Source organism: Pleurodeles waltl, chromosome 9 (assembly GCF_031143425.1).
Source record: "Pleurodeles waltl isolate 20211129_DDA chromosome 9, aPleWal1.hap1.20221129, whole genome shotgun sequence".
NCBI lineage: Eukaryota > Metazoa > Chordata > Amphibia > Caudata > Salamandridae > Pleurodeles > Pleurodeles waltl.
In genome coordinates, this window is record NC_090448.1 from 48425670 (window position 1) to 48452611 (window position 26942).

Genomic DNA, 26942 nt, shown 5'->3' on the forward strand with positions numbered 1-26942 from the left:
CAATGCTGCAATCCGCAGACCGCCTTCCAGTACACAGCTGAAGAGCCACGAGAGTGCCACTGACAGAGAAAAGGAGGAGTCTTTCAACTCTGCCCCGGTCATTCCACGGACTCAGGCTTTCAGCCACTCCTGGCCGTTCCCTCGCCCGATGTCACACAGACAACTCGGTCGGTGGAATTTAAGACTTGCATACGTTTCATATTTGGTGCATCTGACCTGTTTCTATTTCTTTTGTATAGCGAGAACGCCAATAATAGCAGATATCATAAAATTGCTTTAGTTTAATTGTCTCTCTGCAGGTCTGGGTGAGGAATCAGTTCATCAATAACACGATGCAAGCCCATGAACCAAATAAAGCACCAGAAACAGCAAACGGACACACACGGGGCATTAAAAAGTGGCCTCTTTGCTGCCCAGAACTGACTCTCTCCAGATGCCCACGTGGTAGGTAAACAATTCAAAGGGGTGTTTTATCTGGGATGCTCAGTGCCTTGAAGAGAGAAACTCGTGCACATTTCAAACTGTACGAAAACATGTATGTGTTGGGGGGACAGGGAGGTGGAGAAAGAAGAGGGGAAAAAAACAAACTCAAAGGGGGCAGCAGAAATCAGAATAGCATAAGGCGAAGCGAAGTACGATGCTTGTTTAACAGGATGGGCGTGTCCACGCCAGGCGCGAGGCTGCAGAGGATGGAGAGAGGGTGCACGCGCCCCCTAGCACTCCAGCCCGACCCTTGCCAGGAGGTTCTCCAGCGCGGACAGCTTCTGGTTGGCCTCCTCGATGGCACTGTAGGTCTGCACGTTGCTGGTGATGTGGAAGCGGATGTCATCGATAAGGGGGATGGAGTCCGTCTCCTGGCGCTCCGCCACGGCCTCGGCGTCCTCCTTAACGGCCCCAGCAAACTCCTCGGAATCCACCAGCTTCGAAGACAGAAAGGCAAGAGACATCAATATCCCACCTCCCTTAATTTATTTATTTTTTGTGCAAAAGATGAAAGAGTGTGCTTACGTATTTGCCAGGAAAGGAAAGCCCTAGTATTAGAGCTGCCTGAGACATTGTCTTTAAAATTAATTTATTTTAAGATGTAAATATATTAATTCTGATTACTCACAGCCATTCTGATAAATTCATCTAGATCCAATTCAATGCATGCTAAATCATATTTATACATATACATGGGAATTTAAACATATACATATGAATGCATAACAGGCCCGGTTCCATGAATTTGTATCTGGATGGGCCAAGGGTGCGTTCGGATGGCCTAATGCAGAACCAGTTTATGTCAATTCTGGAGGTAGCCTAAAAGCCCCATTTACTCTTGGACGCCGATGACATCCCAATAATTGACATCACTGAAGTTATAATTGAAGTCATAATAAAATCATGACGAGTACAATAAAACAAAATAGAGACGTCTGTTTTAGATACCACTTGTATTAGGGTGCTGACACGATATGCAAACTGCCTTTATTTAATAGTTTCCCTACAGGATACTGCAATTATTGATAAATCATAGGGAAAGAATAAAACAATAGTAGTTATGTCTACATGTAATAACTGATGTAGAGTTGACCATATATTGAATATAGACTGAATCATTGGCCTAAATTATTCTTTACTCTTAATACATTTTGATTTAAGATCACCTGCCAGGTTCAGTCACTCATGTGAAGCACAGAGGTAAAGGTTTTATTCAGACATTCACATTTTTCATGTATTAAGAACAATGAAACATTGCAACAAATTGTTTAAAAAAATATTAGTTAATTTTTAAAGTAATCAGCAGAGTACACATTGCACTGCAGAATTTATTAATTTAACAAAATCTAATGCATAATATCCCAGTCCCAGTGGAAGCTGCAAAAAGTCAACTGTGCTCATGAATGCACTGTTTGCCTGCTGTTCTTGCAGTCGGGCCTGATGATTTGTGGCGGGCCTTAATACTTGCCCTGAATTGTAGCGAGTGAGCCTGACATCTTCTAGAGAGGGTTCCGGGGGTCTCCCCTGATGAACATTTTGAAAAAATGGGACTGATGCATTTTAAAGCAGGGGTTTCAGAAAATTTTGCTAAAAAGCTGTAGGTTCTGCTCTCATTAAATATTTATCATTCATGATGTGCCAGGCCAGTTTAACCTGATGCCCCCAAGAGTTGACCCCACATTTTCAAAATTGTGCGAGAGGTGACCCCGTTCAAGGTACCTCCATTATGCCAGATGAACGAGTTACTTACCTTCGGTAGCGACTTTTCTGGTGGATACATTAGCTACCTGTGGATTCCTCACCTAATGAATTCTCCCATGGCCCCAGCATTCAACTGAAATCTTCTTCCTAGCTTCTGCACGTCGACGAGGACGTCACATTAGCCCACGCGACGCCGTCTGACATCATACAGGCAATAAGAGGTCTGCCGACGTCAGTACCAACATTTATTACGTGCATGAGAACAATAACCCAATGCAATGAAAGATCAAGGCAACATCTCATAACATTGTAAAGTACACAACATTGCAATAAAATGGCTATAGATTTAATATAACTCTCTTTATATACACAAAGAAATATATATATATACACAAGTATCCATATATACAAAATCTATTGCAGTCCTAAAGACCAAGAGGAGCACACTCAAGGATTACTTGGTAAGACCAAAAAGGCAATGGGGAGGCGGGTGGGACCGTGAGGAATCCACAGGTAGCTAATGTATCCACCAGAAAAGTCGCTACCGAAGGTAAGTAACTCGTTCTTCTGATGGATACAACTACCTGTGGATTCCTCACCTAATGAATAGAGTCCCAAAGCAGTACCACGCCTGGTGGTGGGTGCCTAAATGGTCAAACCAAGAAATCCTGCAGCACTGACCGTGCAAAATGGCCGTCCCTTCTGACCTCAGAGTCCAAGCAGTAGTGCTTTGCAAAAGTGTGAAGGGACGACCATGTTGCGGCCTTGCAGATGTCGACCACAGGAACACCCCTAGCCAAGGCCGAAGTGGCCGACTTAGCCCTGGTGGAATGGGCTCTAATACCATCAGGAGGATCCTTCTTTGCTAAAGAGTAACAGATTTTAATGCAAAGAATAACCCACCTGTAGAGTGTTCTCTTATGGACTGCCTTTCCTCTCCTCTTGCCCACGTATCCGATAAACAGCTGGTCCTCCAGCCTGAAATCCTTTGTTCTGTCAATGTAGAAGCTTAACGCCCTCTTTGGGTCCATGCGATGTAGTCTCTCTTCCTCCTTCGAAGGATGAGGCGGAGGATAGAACGTGGACAAAGTGATTGTCTGGGCCAAATGAAAGGGTGAAACAACCTTCGGGAGGAAAGCAGCCTTGGTCCTCAACACCACCTTATCCCCATAAAAAGATGTATAAGGGGGTTTTACTGATAAAGCCTGCGACTCACTCACTCAACTTGCGGATGTTATAGCCACTAAGAAGACTGTTTTAATAACTAAGAACCTTAAAGGGCAAGAATGCATAGGCTCAAAAGGGGACCCCATAAGGAAAGTCAGGACCAAGGACAAATCCCATTGAGGCATAACGAATGGTTTTGGAGGATATATATTTAGAAGACCCTTCAAGAATCTAAGAACAATAGGAGATTTAAATAGCGATGGTTGGTATGGAAGACAAATAAAGGCTGACAAGGCAGACAAGTAACCTTTAACAGTAGCCACTGCACAACCTTTCTGCACTAGAGACAAAGCAAAAGATAATACATCTGACAAATGAGCACGTAAGGGATCAATCTGTCTCTCTCCACACCATACCACAAAATTAGACCACCTATTAGCGTAGATAGTTTTAGTGGAGTGTCGCCTGGCCGCTAAGATAACATCCACTACATCAGGCGGGAGAGAGAAGGAACTCAGGTTGCCCCGTTCAAACTCCAGGCATGAAGGTGCAGGCTCTGGAGGTTGGGGTGTAAAACCTGCCCCTGCTACTGCGAGAGGAGGTCTGCCCTGAGAGGGAGAGGGAGACGGAGCGGAGGGCACAGCGAGAGTTGGAGAAGGTCCGAGTACCACACCCTCCTTGGCCAATCCGGAGCTATTAAGATGACCTGGGCCCGGTCTTGGCGAATTTTCCTCAACACTCGAGGAATCAAGGGTATGGGGGGGAAACGCGTAAAGCAACTGGTCGCACCAGCTTCTCTGAAACGCGTCCCCCAAAACCCCCTGCACCGGATACTGGAGACTGCAGTATAACGGACAGTGCGCGTTCTCCCGAGTGGCAAACAGATCTATCCGAGGAAACCCCCACATATGGAAGATCAGACGAACCTGATCTGGATGGAGACGCCACTCGTGGTCGGCCGAGAAATGGCGACTGAGACTGTCCGCACGTACATTCAAGACTCTGGCCAGATGATTCGCTACCAAGCAAATCTGATGGTCCTTTGCCCAGGACCATAGTCGAAGAGCTGCTCTGCAGAGAAGGTACGACCCTACTCCACCCTGTTAGTTTATATACCACATTGCGGTAGTATTGTCCGTCAGGACCTGAAGCGACTGACCGCGAAGGGATGGGAGGAAGGCCTTGAGAGCCAGACGTACAGCCCGCAACTCCAACAGATTGATATAAAAAATCTGTTCCTCTGGAGACCAAAGCCCTTTGATCTCCAGATCCCCCAGATGAGCTCCCCACCCTAGAGTGGAAGCATCCGTTATGACCGTGGTCACTGGTGGTGACTGCGCGAACGGCTTTCCTTGTGAAAGATTGTTGCCCGCAATCCACCACTTCAAGTCAGCAGCAGCATCTCTGGAGATTTTGACAGAACCTTCGAGATCTCCTTTGTGTTGAGACCACTGCCTTCGGAGGCACCACTGAAGAGCCCTCATGTGCCAGCGAGCATGCGTGACCAACAGTATGCAGGAGGCAAACAGACCGAGCAGACGAAGGACCTTGAGGACTGGAACGACCGCTCCATTTCGAAACATTGGAACCAACTCCTGAATATCTTGAATCCGCTGAGGCGGAGGAAAGGCTCGATTCAATGTTGTATCCAGTACTGCCCCTATGAACAGGAGACGTTGAGAGGGCTCTAAGTGAGATTTGGGCACGTTCACCGAAAAGCCCAGGTCGAACAACAACTGGGTTGTTGACTGCAGATGATGCGACACAAGCTCCGGGGACTTGGCTTTGATCAACCAGTCGTCCAAGTAAGGGAATACTGCTATCCCCTTCCTTCTGAGCTCTGCCGCAACCACTGACATCACCTTCGTGAAGACTCGGGGTGCTGAAGTAAGACCGAACGGGAGGACCGCAAACTGATAGTGCTGCGACCCCACCACAAACCGGAGATACCTCCTGTGCGACTTGAGTATCGGGATATGAAAATAAGCATCCTGCAAGTCGACAGACACCATCCAATCTCCAATGTTCAACGCCAAAAGCACCTGAGCTAGGGTCAGCATCTTGAACTTTTCCTGTTTGAGGAACCAATTCAGGATCCTCAGGTCCAGGATTGGCCTCAACCGACCATCCTTCTTGGGAATCAGGAAGTACCAAGAGTAACAACCTCGACCCCTTTCCTGCTCTGGGACCAACTCCACTGCGCCCTTTAATAGGAGGACTTGAACTTCCTGTTCTAACAACAGGAGGTGTTCTTTTGAACAATAGGATGGACGGGGTGGGATGGGAGGCGGAAACTCCCGAAAGGGAAGGGTGTAGCCTTTTCCCACAATGCTGATAACCCAAGTGTCCGATGTAATAGTCTGCCACTTGTGAAGAAAATGCCGTAACCTTCCCCCTACAGGAGAGGAGTGAGTGGGAATTGGTGGAAGCCTAAGGCTGCTTCCCCTGCTGCACCCCTCCAGAGGACGAGGAAGAGGCAGAGTGCTGCTGAGAGGCTCCCCTGGTGCGAGCCCTACCCCTCCCTCTAATTTATCTAAAGGTGAAAGAAGAGGCAGGTTGCTGGAATCTCCCCCGAAAGGAAGAGGAGGAAGAGCCACGTCCAAATCCACGAAACCTCCTAAAAAACCTGGAGGAGGCAGACGAAGGGGCTTGCAGTCCTAATGACTTAGCTGTGGCCCTGCTTTCTTTAAACCTTTCCAAGGCCGAATCCGCTTTGGCTCCAAACAGTTTGTCCCCATCAAACGGGAGGTCCAACAGGGTCGACTGCACGTCCGCAGAGAACCCTGAGTTGCGGAGCCAAGCCTGTCTCCTCGCCACCACAGCCGTGCCCATCGCCCTAGCCACCGAGTCAGTCGTATCCAACCCAGATTGGATAATCTGGGTTGCGGCAGCCTGGGCATCCGAAACAATGTTCAAAAGTCCTTGGGGAAGCTCTGTATGTGAAGATGTTATGTCGTCCATAAGAGCATAGATGTACCTCCCCAAGATACAAGTCGCGTTGGTGGACTTCAACGCCATGCTACAGGACGAGAATATTTTCTTAGATTGTGAATCCAACTTCTTGGAGTCTCTGTCCCCCGGCACCGTCGGAAAAGATCCAGGCGCAGATCTAGAAGAACAGGAGGCCTGGACCACCAAGCTCTCCGGCGTAGGGTGTCTGGACAGAAAGCCAGGGTCAGATGGCGCAGCCCGATACCTCCTGGCCACAGCCCTATGAACAGCCGAGGAAGATACTGGCTTCTTCCACACCTCCAACACCGGATCAAGCAAAGCCTCATTGAATGGCAAAAGAGGCTCCGCTGCAGTAGAGGCCGGATGTAGAACCTCAGTCAACAAATTCTGTTTCGCCTCCGCCACCGGCAAAGGCAGTTCCAGAAAGTTAGCTGCCTTTCTCACTACAGCGTGAAAAGTAGCTGCCTCCTCAGTGTACTCCCCTGGAGATGACAGGTCCCACTCAGGGGAAGTATCCAGCCCACTGGCTGTATCCAGACCATGAAGCTCGCCAGACTCCTCAATCTCTCCTTCCTCCAAGACTCGTGGGTATTCCTGCTCCTCCAAAAGACAGAGAGCACGCCTTCTAGAATGCAGCCTTTCTTCGATACGCGGCGTCGACATAGCATCCGCCGAAGTCGAGGATTGGCGCCGATCTCCGGATCCATCCGACACCATGACCGGCGCCACAGGCAACTCCGACGCCGAGGCAGGAGCCGGACGAAGAGAGGCGCGTCTTGGAGTCTCCGATGGTCCTGTCGGAGTCACTGGTCGAAACCCCGAAGTCGACGGGATGGAAACCTCCGGGGCCGAAATCTCTGGAGCCACCGGAGTGGATGTAGGAGGCTGGACTGGCTTGTAGTGAGTACCAAGGGGTACTTGCACCTTGCACCAGGCCCAGTTATCCCTTATTAGTGTATAGGGTGTCTAGCAGCTTAGGCTGATAGATAATGGTAGCTTAGCAGAGCAGCTTAGGCTGAACTAGGAGACGTGTGAAGCTACTACAGTACCACTTAGTGTCATCTGCACAATATCATAAGAAAACACAATACACAGTTATACTAAAAATAAAGGTACTTTATTTTTATGACAATATGCCAAAGTATCTTAGAGTGTACCCTCAGTGAGAGGATAGGAAATATACACAAGATATATATACACAATAGCAAAAATATGCAGTATAGTCTTAGAAAACAGTGCAAACAATGTATAGTTACAATAGGATGCAATGGGGAAACATAGGGATAGGGGCAACACAAACCATATACTCCAAAAGTGGAATGCGAACCACGAATGGACCCCAAACCTATGTGACCTTGTAGAGGGTCGCTGGGACTATTTGAAAATAGTGAGAGTTAGAAAAATAACCCTCCCCAAGACCCTGAAAAGTGAGTGCAAAGTGCACTAAAGTTCCCCTAAGGACAAAGAAGTCGTGTTAGAGGAATAATGCAGGAAAGACACAAACCAGCAATGCAACACTGTGGATTTCCAATCTAGGGTACCTGTGGAACAAGGGGACCAAGTCCAAAAGTCACAAGCAAGTCGGAGATGGGCAGATGCCAAGGAAATGCCAGCTGCGGGTGCAAAGAAGCTTCTACTGGACAGAAGAAGCTGAGGTTTCTGCAGGAACGAAAAGGGCTAGAGACTTTCCCTTTGGTGGACGGATCCCTCTCGCCGTGGAGAGTCGTGCAGAAGTGTTTTCCCGCCGAAAGAACGCCAACAAGCCTTGCTAGCTGCAAATCGTGCGGTTAGCGTTTTTGGACGCTGCTGAGGCCCAGGAGGGACCAGGAGGTCGCAAATTGGACCAGCAGAGAGAGGGGACGTCGAGCAAGACAAGGAGCCCTCTCTGAAGCCGGTAGCACCCGGAGAAGTGCCAGAAACAGGCACTACGAGGATGCGTGAAACGGTGCTCGCCGAAGTTGCACAAAGGAGTCCCACGTCGCCGGAGACCAACTTAGAAAGTCGTGCAATGCAGGTTAGAGTGCCGTGGACCCAGGCTTGGCTGTGCACAAAGGATTTCCGCCGGAAGTGCACAGGGGCCGGAGTAGCTGCAAAGTCGCGGTTCCCAGCAATGCAGCCCAGCGAGGTGAGGCAAGGACTTACCTCCACCAAACTTGGACTGAAGAGTCACTGGACTGTGGGGGTCACTTGGACAGAGTCGCTGGATTCGAGGGACCTCGCTCGTCGTGCTGAGAGGAGACCCAAGGGACCGGTAATACAGCTTTTTGGTGCCTGCGGTTGCAGGGGGAAGATTCCGTCGACCCACGGGAGATTTCTTCGGAGCTTCTGGTGCAGAGAGGAGGCAGACTACCCCCACAGCATGCACAAGCAGGAAAACAGTCGAGAAGGCGGCAGGATCAGCGTTACAGAGTTGCAGTAGTCGTCTTTGCTACTATGTTGCAGGTTTGCAGGCTTCCAGCGCGGTCAGCAGTCGATTCCTTGGCAGAAGGTGAAGAGAGAGATGCAGAGGAACTCGGATGAGCTCTTGCATTCGTTATCTAAAGTTTCCCCAGAGACAGAGACCCTAAATAGCCAGAAAAGAGGGTTTGGCTACCTAGGAGAGAGGATAGGCTAGCAACACCTGAAGGAGCCTATCACAAGGAGTCTCTGACGTCACCTGGTGGCACTGGCCACTCAGAGCAGTCCAGTGTGCCAGCAGCACCTCTGTTTCCAAGATGGCAGAGGTCTGGAGCACACTGGAGGAGCTCTGGACACCTCCCAGGGGAGGTGCAGGTCAGGGGAGTGGTCACTCCCCTTTCCTTTGTCCAGTTTCGCGCCAGAGCAGGGCTAAGGGGTCCCCTGAACCGGTGTAGACTGGCTTATGCAGAATTGGGCACATCTGTGCCCAACAAAGCATTTCCAGAGGCTGGGGGAGGCTACTCCTCCCCTGCCTTCACACCATTTTCCAAAGGGAGAGGGTGTCACACCCTCTCTCAGAGGAAGTTCTTTGTTCTGCCATCCTGGGCCAGGCCTGGCTGGACCCCAGGAGGGCAGCTGCCTGTCTGAGGGGTTGGCAGCAGCAGCAGCTGCAGTGAAACCCCAGGAAGGGCAGTTTGGCAGTACCAGGGTCTGTGCTACAGACCACTGGGATCATGGAATTGTGCCAACAATGCCAGGATGGCATAGAGGGGGCAATTCCATGATCTTAGACATGTTACATGGCCATATTCGGAGTTACCATTGTGAAGCTACATATAGGTAGTGACCTATATGTAGTGCACGCGTGTAATGGTGTCCCCGCACTCACAAAGTTCAGGGAATTGGCTCTGAACAATGTGGGGGCACCTTGGCTAGTGCCAGGGTGCCCTCACACTAAGTAACTTTGCACCTAACCTTTACCAGGTAAAGGTTAGACATATAGGTGACTTATAAGTTACTTAAGTGCAGTGTAAAATGGCTGTGAAATAACGTGGACGTTATTTCACTCAGGCTGCAATGGCAGGCCTGTGTAAGAATTGTCAGAGCTCCCTATGGGTGGCAAAAGAAATGCTGCAGCCCATAGGGATCTCCTGGAACCCCAATACCCTGGGTACCTCAGTACCATATACTAGGGAATTATAAGGGTGTTCCAGTAAGCCAATGTAAATTGGTAAAATTGGTCACTAGCCTGTTAGTGACAATTTGAAAGAAATGAGAGAGCATAACCACTGAGGTTCTGGCTAGCAGAGCCTCAGTGAGACAGTTAGGCACCACACAGGGAACACATACATATAGGCCACAAACTTATGAGCACTGGGGTCCTGACTAGCAGGGTCCCAGTGACACATAACAAACATACTGAAAACATAGGGTTTTCACTATGAGCACTGGGCCCTGGCTGGCAGGATCCCAGTGAGACAGTGAAAACACCCTGACATACACTCACAAACAGGCCTAAAGTGGGGGTAACAAGGCTAGAAAGAGGCTACTTTCTCACACAACCCCCCCCCCCAAACGAAGGACAATAAGGCTAACCTTGGCCAGTTGAGACTTTATTGTCTAAGTGGTGATAAGTAGAGAGTAGCTCTGCAATAGACTGGTTACTCCCTTTATCATCCACTCTATGGTTACTTCCCTGTGGGGATGTAAACCACCCTGTTTGAAGTTTTTTAGCTAAGCAACAATGTGAAGATGTATTTTCAGAGTTTCTATCAGTAAGTTTTAGTTTAGAGCAGTGGGAATTGTCCACTGAACCTATTTGTAGTGATGGAAATGCCAGACAGGGATGCTGTCTCAGAAAAGCCATAGCTGGGCAAAAACTTTGTCCATATGGCTGGACGAGAGAACAGGGATGCTGTTTCTCTTGAGTTGGAGCAGGGCAGGGATGCTGTTCTATGAGCTCCACACTAGGGCAGGGATGCTGTCCTAAGTGTTGTGAGGCAGTGCAGGGTTTCTGCACTAAAGTTTCTCTGGGAGGGTTGGAGGGATGCTCCATGTTAACTAAAATGGTGCTCTTTTTGTCACCAATGTTAGTTATCCCACAGAGAGGTACTTCAACCTCAGGGAGTCCAGCTTTGCCAGCTGATGATTCCCTTGGAACAGGTGCCACCCCAGGAGAGGTTTCTCCAACCACAGGAATGGTATCCTGAATGGTAGGGTGGTTAGGGGATACTGTGATACCCTTTTTACCTGTTGATGGAGAGGGATCCTGAGTTTTCAGGCCTTCTCTCCTTTGCTTTTTCATTTCAGTAGAAATGAGAGGGAACAATTCCTCAGGGATGCCCAGCATGGCTGCATGGGCATAAAACTCTACATCAGCCCAACCTGAGGCCTCTAGGTCATTACCTAAGAGACAGTCTACAGGTAAGCTAGGTGATACCACCACCTGCTTAGGGCCAGTAACTCCACCCCAACTAAACTGAATTATAGCTAAGGGAAGAAACTTAGTGGAGTTATGGACATCAATAATCTTATACTGTTGTCCAATGATGTGTTGATCAGGGTGCACTAGTTTTCAGTCACCAAAGTGATACTGGCACCTGTGTCCCTGTAGGCCAAGGCCTCAACACCATTTATTGAAACTGTCTGCCTGTACTTATCCATTGTAAGGGGACAAGCAGCCAGTGTGGCAAGGCCAATGCCACTAGGTGAGACAGAAACTGTCTTGGGACTGACTACCCCAGTTTCTATGATGGACCCATAAGTGAACCCAACTACACCCTTAACTTGACTGTTGCCAGCAGTCCCACCACTAGTACCACTACTGCTAGGGGCACTAGAGCTTGATGTATTGGTGGTGGTAGGCTCAGGGGGTTTACCTGGACAGGACTTATCCCCTGGCCTAAGGCCTCTGTTTTTACACACAAAGCACCAAGGCTTTTTAATGTGTGTGGGTTGAGAAGAAGAGGAAGAATTAGTTTTATCCCCACCCTCTGAAGAGTGTTTAAGATTTGAAGTGGGATCTTTGGTTTTACCCTTATCCCCATGCTTATCTTGAGATTTTTCACCATCTTTCTTCTTATTGCCATCTTTGTCACCCCCTGTATGAACTTTTCTGTTCACCCTTGTTCTGACCCATTTGTCTGCCTTCTTTCCCAATTCTTGGGGAGAGGTCAGATCAGGATCTACCAGGTACTGGTGCAACAAATCAGACACACAATTATTAAGTATATGCTCTCTCAGGATTGTGTTATACAGGCTTTCATAATCAGTAACTTTACTGCCATGTAACCACCCCTCCAAGGCCTTCACTGAATGGTCAATGAAATCAACCCAGTCTTGTGAAGACTCCTTTTTGGTCTCTCTGAACTTTATCCTGTATTGTTCAGTGGTTAAGCCATAACCATCCAGGAGTGCATTCTTAAGAACTGTAAAATTATTGGCATTACTTTCTTTCACAGTAAGGACCTTATCCCTACCTTTTCCACTAAATGATAGCCATAGGATAGCAGCCCACTGCCTTTGAGGGACATCTTGTACAACACAGGCCCTCTCAAGTGCAGCAAACCACTTGTTAATGTCATCCCCCTCCTTGTAAGGGGGAACTATCTTGTGCAGATTCCTGGAATCATGCTCTTTTGCAGGATGACTATGGGGAATACTGCTGCTGCCACCATGGGTTTCTAAACCCAGTTTCTGTCTCTCCTTCTCTACTTCTAAAGTCTGTCTATCCAAATCCAGCTGTTGCTTCTTGAGCTTCAGTCTGGTTTGTTCCACTCTCAATCTATTGAGCTCCCTTTCTAACAATCTGTCATCAGGGTGGGTGGGAGGGACATGCTTTGAAACAGAAGTATGGTGAGAATGGACAGAAGGAGACCTGTCCCTTACAGAAGCCACCCTAACAGCTTGGCTAACAGAAACATCACTACCAGTATGGTGAGAATAAATGCTTTTGCTATGATGTGAGACAACACTATTTATATGGTGTGGCTCATCATCATTACCAACTATGCTAGACTGTCTAGTAATGGGCAGGCTAGGAAGTTTCTTTCCTGAATCTTTTCCTGGGGGAGTCCCTGGATCAGATTGAGAACCATTAGCTACTTTTTCAACAGATTGGGCACTTATGGCCTTATCCTGTACTCTAAGCATGTTAATTAACAGTTCTAAGGAAGGATTCTTCCCTACACTCAAACCTCTCTCTATGCAGAGATTCCTTGCTCCTTTCCAGCTAAGGTGATCATATGCAAGTTTGGACAGATCAACATTTTGGCCTGTGCCAGACATTTTTAGAGAGAGTTAAAGTGATAGTAAAAGAGAAAAAGTTTGTCTGAGCTTTTAGAAAGACAGAGAAAAAAAACTTTAAAAACTTTTTAGAACTTTTTTGAAAGTTAGGAGTACTTTTCAGCACTTAGAAAAGAGTGAAAAGAAGAAATGCAAAACTTTTTGGCTATGTGTATATACACTGACCTTGTTTTGTATATTTTTCTCTTATGAAAAGTACAATGACAAGAGTGGTAAGTAGTCTCAAAGCACTTATCCCACCGCTGCACAACCAATGTAGGAGGCTGGACTGGCTTGTAGTGAGTACCAAGGGGTACTTGCACCTTGCACCAGGCCCAGTTATCCCTTATTAGTGTATAGGGTGTCTAGCAGCTTAGGCTGATAGATAATGGTAGCTTAGCAGAGCAGCTTAGGCTGAACTAGGAGACGTGTGAAGCTACTACAGTACCACTTAGTGTCATATGCACAATATCATAAGAAAACACAATACACAGTTATACTAAAAATAAAGGTACTTTATTTTTATGACAATATGCCAAAGTATCTTAGAGTGTACCCTCAGTGAGAGGATAGGAAATATACACAAGATATATATACACAATAGCAAAAATATGCAGTATAGTCTTAGAAAACAGTGCAAACAATGTATAGTTACAATAGGATGCAATGGGGAAACATAGGGATAGGGGCAACACAAACCATATACTCCAAAAGTGGAATGCGAACCACGAATGGACCCCAAACCTATGTGACCTTGTAGAGGGTCGCTGGGACTATTTGAAAATAGTGAGAGTTAGAAAAATAACCCTCCCCAAGACCCTGAAAAGTGAGTGCAAAGTGCACTAAAGTTCCCCTAAGGACAAAGAAGTCGTGTTAGAGGAATAATGCAGGAAAGACACAAACCAGCAATGCAACACTGTGGATTTCCAATCTAGGGTACCTGTGGAACAAGGGGACCAAGTCCAAAAGTCACAAGCAAGTCGGAGATGGGCAGATGCCCAGGAAATGCCAGCTGCGGGTGCAAAGAAGCTTCTACTGGACAGAAGAAGCTGAGCTTTCTGCAGGAACGAAAAGGGCTAGAGACTTCCCCTTTGGTGGACGGATCCCTCTCGCCGTGGAGAGTCGTGCAGAAGTGTTTTCCCGCCGAAAGAACGCCAACAAGCCTTGCTAGCTGCAAATCGTGCGGTTAGCGTTTTTGGACGCTGCTGAGGCCCAGGAGGGACCAGGAGGTCGCAAATTGGACCAGCAGAGAGAGGGGACGTCGAGCAAGACAAGGAGCCCTCTCTGAAGCCGGTAGCACCCGGAGAAGTGCCAGAAACAGGCACTACGAGGATGCGTGAAACGGTGCTCGCCGAAGTTGCACAAAGGAGTCCCACGTCGCCGGAGACCAACTTAGAAAGTCGTGCAATGCAGGTTAGAGTGCCGTGGACCCAGGCTTGGCTGTGCACAAAGGATTTCCGCCGGAAGTGCACAGGGGCTGGAGTAGCTGCAAAGTCGCGGTTCCCAGCAATGCAGCCCAGCGAGGTGAGGCAAGGACTTACCTCCACCAAACTTGGACTGAAGAGTCACTGGACTGTGGGGGTCACTTGGACAGAGTTGCTGGATTCGAGGGACCTCGCTCGTCGTGCTGAGAGGAGACCCAAGGGACCGGTAATACAGCTTTTTGGTGCCTGCGGTTGCAGGGGGAAGATTCCGTCGACCCACGGGAGATTTCTTCGGAGCTTCTGGTGCAGAGAGGAGGCAGACTACCCCCACAGCATGCACAAGCAGGAAAACAGTCGAGAAGGCGGCAGGATCAGCGTTACAGAGTTGCAGTAGTCGTCTTTGCTACTATGTTGCAGGTTTGCAGGCTTCCAGCGCGGTCAGCAGTCGATTCCTTGGCAGAAGGTGAAGAGAGAGATGCAGAGGAACTCGGATGAGCTCTTGCATTCGTTATCTAAAGTTTCCCCAGAGACAGAGACCCTAAATAGCCAGAAAAGAGGGTTTGGCTACCTAGGAGAGAGGATAGGCTAGCAACACCTGAAGGAGCCTATCACAAGGAGTCTCTGACGTCACCTGGTGGCACTGGCCACTCAGAGCAGTCCAGTGTGCCAGCAGCACCTCTGTTTCCAAGATGGCAGAGGTCTGGAGCACACTGGAGGAGCTCTGGACACCTCCCAGGGGAGGTGCAGGTCAGGGGAGTGGTCACTCCCCTTTCCTTTGTCCAGTTTCGCGCCAGAGCAGGGCTAAGGGGTCCCCTGAACCGGTGTAGACTGGCTTATGCAGAATTGGGCACATCTGTGCCCAACAAAGCATTTCCAGAGGCTGGGGGAGGCTACTCCTCCCCTGCCTTCACACCATTTTCCAAAGGGAGAGGGTGTCACACCCTCTCTCAGAGGAAGTTCTTTGTTCTGCCATCCTGGGCCAGGCCTGGCTGGACCCCAGGAGGGCAGATGCCTGTCTGAGGGGTTGGCAGCAGCAACAGCTGCAGTGAAACCCCAGGAAGGGCAGTTTGGCAGTACCAGGGTCTGTGCTACAGACCACTGGGATCATGGAATTGTGCCAACAATGCCAGGATGGCATAGAGGGGGCAATTCCATGATCTTAGACATGTTACATGGCCATATTCGGAGTTACCATTGTGAAGCTACATATAGGTAGTGACCTATATGTAGTGCACGCGTGTAATGGTGTCCCCGCACTCACAAAGTTCAGGGAATTGGCTCTGAACAATGTGGGGGCACCTTGGCTAGTGCCAGGGTGCCCTCACACTAAGTAACTTTGCACCTAACCTTTACCAGGTAAAGGTTAGACATATAGGTGACTAAGTTACTTAAGTGCAGTGTAAAATGGCTGTGAAATAACGTGGACGTTATTTCACTCAGGCTGCAATGGCAGGCCTGTGTAAGAATTGTCAGAGCTCCCTATGGGTGGCAAAAGAAATGCTGCAGCCCATAGGGATCTCCTGGAACCCCAATACCCTGGGTACCTCAGTACCATATACTAGGGAATTATAAGGGTGTTCCAGTAAGCCAATGTAAATTGGTAAAATTGGTCACTAGCCTGTTAGTGACAATTTGAAAGAAATGAGAGAGCATAACCACTGAGGTTCTGGCTAGCAGAGCCTCAGTGAGACAGTTAGGCACCACACAGGGAACACATACATATAGGCCACAAACTTATGAGCACTGGGGTCCTGACTAGCAGGGTCCCAGTGACACATAACAAACATACTGAAAACATAGGGTTTTCACTATGAGCACTGGGCCCTGGCTGGCAGGATCCCAGTGAGACAGTGAAAACACCCTGACATACACTCACAAACAGGCCTAAAGTGGGGGTAACAAGGCTAGAAAGAGGCTACTTTCTCACAGTGGACACCGGAGCCGACACCGGCGCCGAGCCCACATTCCCTAAAGGGAGAAAGGGCATAAAGGGTGCCGGCCGTAGCGGCACCGGAGCACCCAAGGTGAAAGCCAACGGCCCAGAAGGACCAGCTGGAGCACCGCCTGGAGCCATCTGCTTAAAGATGGTATACATTGCATTAAAAAATGCAGTATTATCGGCTCCAGGGGCAGGAAAAGCCAGATACTGGGGTGCCTGGATCGAAGGCGACCCCGACGCCAGCCTCGACGTCTGTGACGCCGGAGAGAACACCTGAGGCTGCGTCACTTCCACCACTGAAGAAGTCTGCCCAGGCGAAGTCGGCGAAGCCGGAGAAGGCAACGGCGTCGACAGATGTGGTGTGACCGTGGGACTGACCTCCCAAGTCTTTCGACGCCGAGCCGAAGGCGACCTCGAACGAGACTCCTTGCTGGAATGGCGCCGTGATTCCCTACGGCGCCGGGAGTCTCGATGACGCCGATGAGACCTTGGCGAGGAAGACTTCCTATGATGCTTCTTCTCCTTCCTTTTTGACTTCGCCATGAAGAGTTTAGCCTCTCGTTCTTTTAGGGCTTTCGGATTCATGTGTTGGCATGAATCACATGTTGCGACGTCGTGGTCGGAGCTTAAGCACCATAAACAGTCGGAATGAGGGTCAGTAACAGACATCTTGCCCCCACACTCCCGACAGGGCTTGAAACCCGACTTCCTCTGAGACATAATAACCACAGAGAAAAAGTCACATAGCAGAAAAATACACTGTAACTTCGAAAGCAACAATAGCTCCCTCGAAGATAACCGTTTCGAATGCACAGAAAAAAGGGAACTGACGTCGGCGAGGACCTCTTATTGCCTGTATGACGTCAGACGGCGTTGCGTGGGCTAATGTGACGTCCTCGTCGACGTGCAGAAGCTAGGAAGAAGATTTCCGTCGAATGCTGGCGCCATGGGAGAAGTCATTAGGTGAGGAATCCACAGGTAGTTGTATCCATCAGAAACAGCACGTTGTCATGGGTGCTCCACATATGCCATGTGACCCTTAGGTCCAAAAATTACATACAATATGCCACTGCCGGAATTTTGCCATTATTGCCACCCATAACCTGTGTGTGATCCCAGCATCATACATTATCTCTAGTAACCCAGGGCCAACACTTTGTCATAATTGCCCCCTCACATAAACCAAGGTTGTCCTCTTTTATGCCAAAAAGTACCTTCAGTGTGCCAGCATTTTGACACAGATGTCCCCATGCCAAAATGTTTCTTCATCACACCAGCAATTTTCCAAAGGTGCCACTATGCCACAAATTGCATCCAGTATGCAATCCTAGGTGTCCCCATACGCCATGTTTAAACGTCTAGTGTGCCCTTGGGTGCTAACAATCCTTCACAGGTGCTTGTCATACAAAGAAATGCCTCCGGTACACCAGAACTGTGCCATGGGTGCCTCTTTAAATCAAGAATTACCTTCAGTATGCCACAGTCAAGAGGACACTCACAAGCACAGAACCACATTCTTACTCGTGGCTCACTAAAATTCACTCATTCGCAATCACACGCTCATGCGTTCTCACTAACTTGCACTCATTCATTCTCACAATTGCTCTCCCTCACTGCATCTCCCTCCCTTAATTCACACCCACATACTCTCGCTTTGTTGCAGTCACTCGTTTTCTCACTCACATTCTCGCTCACTGAATCATGCCTATTCGCTGACAGGGGCACATTTACCAAACAAAACAGCAACATGCAGCACAGCAACCAAGGCGGCTGCACGGCACTAGGGAAAGAGAGCAGTGTAAAGCCATATCTACTCAGATGTGTCACCTATGATCGCTTCACCAGCACCCATGCACACATAGGCTGCCTAGCACAAGCATACAATCCTTTGCACCATGGTGGAAAAGTATGAGTATGATTTCTAACATACGTTTTGTACTTGACAGGTAACCTTCCAATACAAAATACTGTGCCTACACAAACTTTAAAACTGTTCACACATTGGATGCGCTTTGTTTATTGCAGCACACTGGCAGTGTATAAAACTTTTAAAGGAATTAAAAAAATTCTCCAACTGAACACCTGCCTCAAGCAGGTGTTATTTTTGGGGGCAAAACACGGCCTAATATTTCTAGTAGAAAGGACTTTGCTTCAAAAACCCAAGGCTGTAGTGTGGGAACGTCCATATAACACACATGTCATGCTCACATGGTGCCATGTAGCGCAAAATAGCACAAAGGATTATTTGTGCTACTTTGAGGCGATTTTCCAAAGTAAACTATTTGCTTTCCAGTGAAAAACGTTTAGTAAAACTTTGCACCAGTTTGCATCATTTTGCACTGGAGCAAAGTCTTGATAAACGTGCTCAGAACCCCTACAGAGAAACAGACATTACTGAGGTTCAGAAGGACACTCACGGCCCTGGTGCCACTGCACCTGCTGCATCATTAGCAGGTAACACGCTCTCCCCACTCCCCTAATACACACCACCCAGATGACGTTTGCCTCAGACACGAGCTAGGGCTATCAGAGCCATTTACTTCTGACATAAAGGTTTTAATGTCTCGACCAATACAAAAATGTTGAAAATCACCTAAAGCCTGCAAATTTCTTTTTATCATATACTTAAAAAAATATTTATGAAAACAGTGTACTTTTAAAATGTGCTCTCGAGGTTCCTTAATGACTCCTGACTATGGGTGCAACCTGGTAGGTTTTCTACTGGCACCACCAATATTTTAATGTCCCGGCCGGTACAAAATAGGCAAAATCACCTAAAGCCGTTATGTTTAGCCCTTATCAGTGCATACTTCAAACAGCAAACATACATAGAAAACACTTTTAAATATCTTCCAGAGCTGCAAAGATTTCTGGCTAATAAGAGAGAAAAGTCAAGTTACAAATAAATACATTGGATTTTATTTATAGTCATATTTACTATCATGTCCAGGGCTTTTGCGCACTTTTAAAACTACAAGTGGCTGGGAACTTTCTTTTGAAAATGTGGGAACCCTAACCGACAATTAATGTAAACTAAGTGAAAAAACACCACAAGGCTTGGCTGTCCACATGGATTCCCCACGGCCACTTCGTAAGCCTTATACTGGTAAACCTAGAGACATTTAGAACCGTGAGACCAAAAGCAATTATATTCCTAATTTCTCCAGAGATCACAAATTCATTCAGTTTAACGCTCCATCTATCTGCCACAAGCTGCAAGTTATCCGAATGCACAGTCACAAAAAAATTATAGAGCAATCAGTAAATTAATTAGGGGAATGCGAATTACACAGTCATCTATTATTAATTCCTTTAAAAAAATCTCGCACCTGCAAATATTTATAAAAAAGTCGGCATTCTAGAAGACAAAACAAGTTTTTCAAAGGGCATCGCTATTTCTCGTTCAAAGGGTTAATTACCCCACCATTTTCAAAGCAGAATTACCCCACTGAGAAACAAACAAGCCATTAGAAATATCAGGCCGTGAAGTATGATACCATTGGGAGGTTTATTCAATAATTCCAGTCCTGCTAAAGGTGCACATGCTCAGCCTAGGTCTTAAATCTAGTCTTTTCAAATATGAAGGATTACAAATGCTGCCATAAGTAGACGAATCACATTATAGGTCCTGCAGGGGCCAATCTGATGCCCAGTATATGCCAAATCCTGCCTGCGAATGTATCCAAGTAATAAAACTTAACACATTTCAATGACCATACCCCGCCATCCCCCCTCCGCCTGACGTGGCAGTACAGCATGTAGCTAGAAGGGGTTTCTTATATTGCCAAGTGAAGCTATTCCAAGATGGCGCTGCTCTCCGAAATAAAACACCTGCTATCAATGAAGAAAGTGCCTATAGCCCACATCCAATAAACGTAATTCAAGGGCGTTCTGGTAAGTGACTCGATTTGCCATTTTCAGAAAACACTTCATTTATTTTTTTAAAGTAGCAAACTACACACCTAACATCAGCACATGTATTCAGTGTAAAACCACCACAACTTGAACAATTAAATCTCATCAGTTAGACAAACCTAGAAGGAAAATCTTACTTACTTCGTAAGCACTGGCTAATGGCGTTTAGTGCTGTAGATTCACATGCGCTGCATACTCCTGCCATCTAGTGTTGAGATCAAACATTTCACGCTGTTCTTCTTTGAAAAGTCTTTATAGTCACATTCGCTTTGCCCCTTTCCTTATGTGGACAATGTACAAACAACAGAGACTTCTGTGGAGGAGAGTGTTCGCATGTGAATCTATAGCACTAATTGCTACAAACAGATACTTAAAGGGTAACATTTCCTTCACAGCATTTGTGGCTGTAGATACATATGCACTGCAGAGAATGTACCATACGGAGGTGGTGGCTAGCATGTGGATGATGCAGATATCTGGAACAAAGTTCTTAGGACTGACTGGCCAACCGTATCCTGTCGGCGGGCTATTATGTTCATGCAGTAGTGCTTACTAAATATGTATGACATTAAGCAGGTATGCAGATGTCAACTAGAAGGATATCACCTAAGAAAGCTATAGTTGCCCCTCTTTTTAAGGATGGAGCGTGACGTGCAGGAAAGGTAGGACTCTCTTAGCTTTATGCGGACAGGTTTGGATGCACTTGAAATACCAAAAGGGCTTGGTCCTGTCCATGTAACAAATAAGAGCTCTTTTGACATCTAAAATGTGTAAAGCTCTCTCAACTGTGGAATATGGCTGCAGAAAGAAGACTGGGAGCTCTAGAAGATGATTAAGGCAAAGGGACGATTCTACCCTTGGTAGAAACTTGGGATTGGTTTTGAGAACACACCTATCCTTGTGAACCTGGATAAAATGTTCCTCTAAGATGAGTGATTGCGGTTCTGTAATGCATCTGAGTGACATAATGGCCACTAGGAAAGTCACCTTCCAGGAAAGCAACTGTAGGAGAAATGAGTATTATAAAGGTTCAAAGGGTGGCCCCATGAGGACTATATTCAGTTTCCACACAGGGACTGTAGGTATCCTAGTATGACCCTTTTAAGCCCCTCCATGAAAGCATTCACTTCTGGGATACCAAATATGGAACAATGTTCCCTGTTTTGCATATTTGCTACAATGGCACCTTGGTATAGGCATTTTGGTGTGTAGACAAGATCAGTCTTCCATAGATATATCTGACAGCAGATGAAGTCCTGGATGATAAGCTGTAGTGGTCCAGGTCTTTGGAAATGTAGTACTATACAAACCTCTTCCACTTTGCAGCATAGCAGGCCGAAATAGTGAGCCTACGCACTTCCCACAGAATGGCCATGCATTAATAGGGGAGATTCAAGTAGCCAATTTAAGACCACAGGTGCCAGATCGCTAGGCTGACTGTCTGGGATCCAGGTGTCTGATCTTGTTGTGTGTCTGCATTAGAAATTCGGCCTGAACGAGAGCATCTTCTGTGATTTAAACCCCAAAGAGTGAGTAGTAGCAGGACTGCCTGGCTCAAGTGGGAGCCGCCCGGTTGACCATTAGGGACGTTTGTCTCATCTTCCTCACCACATACGGAAGGAGAGGGGGAAAGGCGTGGGCAACAATCCTTGACTAATCATCCATGTGGGTACCTGGAGCCGAAGTTTGGGCATTTTGTGTTTTCGGGAGTGGTGAACAGGTCTATTTGCAGGGTGCGGCAGAGGGATCTGTGTGGGACTTGTGTGTAGAGTTCCCACTTGTGAGCTTATTAATGCATCCTGCTGAGCAGGTCTACAAAGTTTTTGTCCGCCGCCGGAAGACGTTCCACTAGGAGATGGATGTTGTGGTGGATCACACAATGCAGAATACCCAGCACTAGTTTTCGCAGCAGAGCGAGGAGTGAGCCTCCCTGTTTCTGCAGGAAGTACATGGTGGTCATATTTGTCTTGATGATGACTACCTGGCCCTGAATTACCTGAAAGAAGGCTTTGATAGATGGGCGTTTTTGAAGGGGATACATTTCCAATACAGTCATTTTGCTGAGAGGCTTGCTCCTGCCTTTGATGTGTGTCTATGGTAATGGTCCCCTGTAGAATGGTGTCTGAGAAAGACCTGCCCTCCAACACGTTGCTGCTCCACCAATGGAGACGGCCGTAGGTGCTGGCCTTTACCAACACTAGATCATTCCAATGACCCTCTGCCTGTGTCCACAGCGCTGCAAAGCACTCTTGTAGGGGGTTGCATGTGGAGCCTGGTGTGAGGCACATGGAGATGCACGAAACCACTATCCCTAGGAGGCGCTTCACAGCCCAGATTGTGAGTCGATGACTGGGCTGTAAAAGAGGCTGCAGCTGCTGAAGTGTTGGTTAGGGTAGGCTTTCCCCATAACTACATTAAACACAGATCGCGGGACGAGTTTGATCCATTGAGGTTCAAGGAGCAATTTTGAGGCATTGATGGTAAACCCAGGTTGTGGAGCAGGGAAATTACTGCTTGTGTGGGGGGCTAGGCACTGCTGGCTGCCGCCTCTCTTATTCAGTCAACCGCCGGGGTAGGGGGAAAAGCAAGCGCCCTTCCTTCGCAGGTGTGCAGCCACCACTGCCCAGCACTTCGTGAACACCAATGGGGCTGTGGTGACCCCAAAAGGAAGAATTTGGTAACCACATAGCGAAGGTACTAGAAATGAGAAGGATGGATGGGTATGTGACAGTCTTCGAGACTGCGCATCATCGTGTAATCTCCATGTTGAAGCAGTGGGATGATCTCCTGAAAGGTTGCCATGCTCAGACAGTCCCCGGGTGTTGACCTTAGAGGTCTTCTGCCAGGATGCCAAGTCTCCACTCACATACACCAACACTCTAAGCCAATCTCAGTGGAAGACTTCCTTCTGGGAGATTCACAGATGACAGAAAGCCGGCCACTAAGTACTGACAATGGAATTTATAAAAGTGGTATACACAGTTTCAGTGTTAAATGCTCCAAAATTGCAACATTTCTATTTTTTAAAGAATGTGGATTACAGATAACATGAAAATGGCACATTGTTCCACAAAATGTTATTTAGAAAAAAAACATATAATAGCTAAATAATGTAGGTAATTAAATTGCATGCATACTTCCCCGTAGAGTTTTTAGGCACCTTGCAAAGTTTGCAACAGAGCAACTTTGTTAGTTTAACTCAGCTTTAAAAGGGATAATGATACAGAAAGACGATACACGTTTTTGGACTATCAACATAGTGGTCGGTGATCTACTTCCACAAACACAAAAGTCATCTTTTCAGACGCGACCTTTAACATTTTAAAATGGTGGTTATCATGCTCTCGTAAGGATGTAAGTTGCCATGATAAAGATTTCAAAGGGCTAACCATGCTGTTAGCAAATTTGCAGACAAAATACAGCCATTTTTTTACGACAGTTATCTTAATCATCTGCCACTATACAATCCCCTATACATGTGTATATAGGTTGTATTTTTAGCCATTACATGCATGCCAAAGCTTGCTAGCGCCAAGCCTGTGGCTCAAATCACAATGCAAGCATGACATCAAACTAGACGCTGTGAGATCCACAGAGGAACACCCTTGGTCGTCTGCTTTACTTGTAGATGGAAGTGGGTCAAATTTTATTGGGTAGTATTTTATTTTAACTTACTTGGAAGGTACTTTGAATCCTATTAAGAACGGAATGTGAAATACTTGCACTGCAGTGTGAACCATTACAAACCCTTCATAACAATAACGAGGGCGTTGGAGTGCTAGGAAAGACCTCTGATTTGCGGATATTCATCATAATCTGAAAAGGCAGACCTCTGCATTTAGGAGAAAATGTGGGTCAGCTCCACAGAGGCAGCAGAAGAGTCTGATAAGGCAACATCACGCTTACACTGAGGTCTCAAAATGAGATTTAAGAGAGGAACAGCATATTCATCTGTAAATGCATCTCTGGTATTGAACATTACCTTGGGTTGTATTTGTTTGTTTGTACCTTCCCCCGGCCCAAAGCAGGGATCTGGGTGTATATAAAGACATCCTTTGTGAAACTGGCCTGCTTGATTTAAACAAGTGGGCAAGGCACAGTGTAAATAAAAAGTGCACTTCAGCCTCCTGGCCATTAAAAAAAAACTTTACCATGTTTTAAACTTGTAAATTTGCATCTTGGTGGTACCAAATACTAGCAGTGCTTTTTCTGGAGAACAGTTAGATCTCCCTAGTAACAAAATTAAAACCCCTCTCTGCTGACACAGAATAGATGCAACCATTGTTACAGGTCACCCCCATCTTTCAGACAAGGGCCCTCACTACGGGTTGGGTGGAGTAGAATTTTTGCACTGAATTGCATTGCAGGCCATCACGAACATCTGTGTGTTTCTGTGACTAACTTTCTGAGGTGCAGGAACACTAGACCTGATTTTACTGACCAGTGAAAGAGGCTTTGCTTCAATCAGCAGCCAAGTATTGGCTCCAGCTCTGTTGGACCCCCTTTTCTGGCAACATGCTTTCCACTGCCGTCCCCACACCTCGCAGAAGCCCCGGCTTCCCCATACAGCTTGCTCAAATGGGTAGATAGGAGTGTTAAACTCCGATGAATTGAAGTTCCATGAAGTTTTACACCCAGTAAAAGCAGGTTCAAGGTTATTAGCCATTTCAGGGGGCCTTACTTATAGTTGCAAGGTACTAGTACCCAGCTAGGGTAGCGCAACCGGACTCTAGAACCTCTGGTGCCAGAGTGTTAGGTTTAGCTGACTGCGATTTGGATATCTGAGCTGACAATGATGCTGATTGAGGATATCTGGTCCCAGCAGTAGCTTCTTGTTAGTATGTCCAACACTTCTAGCATCGTGGAATACTAAGGCTGTCTCGCGAAGATGGTCCCACAAGGATGAAGTTTATCTATACTTGCCTCATTCTCACTGCAGCACATGGGCTCAGATACAGTGGACAAAACGTCACAAGCAAATATTCCTCACCAGTTCATCCTCAGTTCATTGCCCATGGTACGTGGAGATGAAGTGTTGGCATTTTGCATTCTGCCCGGTGTCGAGTAGGTCAATTTACGGACTGCCCCATTTGGCGCAGTACTTGAGGATTCATCTCAAATTCGTGGACTTGATGCGTCTTGCTTAACTGGTCTGTAAAATTGTTGTCCACCCCTGGAAGGTGCTCAGCTACAAGGAGTATGTGGTTCTGAATGGCCCAATGCCAAATGCTTTGTGCTAGTACTGCCAGCTGGGAGGAGTGAGCCCACCTCTTGCTTCTGGATGCCACACATCGCTGTCTTGCCGTCTTTCTTCATGAGAACTGTTTTGCTGAGAAAGAGAGTAAAATGCTGACTCCCAATTAAATTGCAGCGAGCTCCAAAAAATGTAACCTCTGAACCCAGTGAGGCAAACAGACAATCTGAGGTGAAGTACTGGTCCTGGTACATTGAGGGCTAAGGAAGGGGGACACAAGGCCTTTTGTGACCAAAGGTTGTTGAACACAAACAATTTGCAAACGTCCGCGCCCACCACTAAAAGGCAGGAGTAGGCAGAGCATGTGCATCTGCAGCTTCAAACATTATGTATCAGGGATGAGTCTCTCGTTTACTGCCAACAGCATCAACATTAATACAAAGAACCCTACATTTCTTCACAAGTACAAAAACACCTCGCCTAAAAACCGTCTGTGTGTGTGACCTGCAAGAGTCCTCGCGTATCCTGTGAATAAGATCCATCCTCTGACATCACTCTCTGATGACAAGATTAGTGAGCTTTTATTTTGTTTCCTTATAATGTTTTTATGGAAGTGGTTGACAGAGTAGTGTTTTGCTTTCACGCAACCCTTGGGAGGCTTCTTCTTTGCAGTTATGTTGGAATCCCCTGTGGCACTGATTGCAGATTGAAGGGCGGTGGGAGTCCCTGCTTCAACAATCCATGGCAACTTTCTGGCTTGTATCTTCTCCTCATCAAATGTCATTGCTCGTTTGGAAGCTTCAAATTAATTTCAATTTAGATACTCCTTTTGCAAGTTTTTCTAGGTCAGGTCGATGAACTTAAAGAATACTGGTGTTCTAGGCTGTACAAATTATCTCTTATATGAACGATGATTGCTTTCCAGATAATTTCAAAATCCTCTACAGACCAGTATTTTACTCAAAGATTCAAATTATTTCTACTCTTAGCTCTCCATGAATGCTTCCTCCTTTAAATTGCCAGTGCGTAGTCTCAAAACCAATTTTTAGAATATTTAAGTCTATGTAAAACAGAGAATGATCTGAAAAAGTGAGATACAGACACATACCTCTAACGCATAGTACATTAGAGCTGCAGATGAGAAGAACTAGTTAACGGCAGGCACTACCCTGGCTCCCATAATAAGGTGCGGTTTTATTAGGTGAGCTACTTTGGACCGGGAGACACAGATCAATCTAAAGAAGAATTTGCCTGGAAAAATCTCTAGTGCAGATGAAAAGGGAGTCCTTAAATTCAGTGAACATATTACTCGACCACTCACTGAATTTATGGCAGTCACTGTTAAGGATGTCATTTATTATTAAAAAAATACACCAATTGTCTCAGCAAAAGTGTATTTTATATGTGTATGAGTATTACCAAATTACAGGAATAAGAATGGAGTAAATGTTTTGGTGACACCCCATGGTTCAGCCGACTGACCATG

The 26942-nt window shown here is 46.9% G+C and overlaps 1 protein-coding gene across 1 annotated transcript in view; it reads right to left on the reverse strand.

Moving 5' to 3' along the window:
• Nucleotides 1–266: 266 nt before the first annotated feature.
• The window catches only part of ABTB1 (ankyrin repeat and BTB domain containing 1), a 191987-nt gene continuing 165311 nt past the window's right edge, over nucleotides 267–26942 (reverse strand). The window contains exon 12 of the mRNA XM_069206257.1: nucleotides 267–920. Coding sequence (XP_069062358.1) covers nucleotides 714–920 — 207 coding nt within the window. The 3' untranslated portion in view covers nucleotides 267–713. The remainder of the gene's footprint in view (nucleotides 921–26942) is intronic.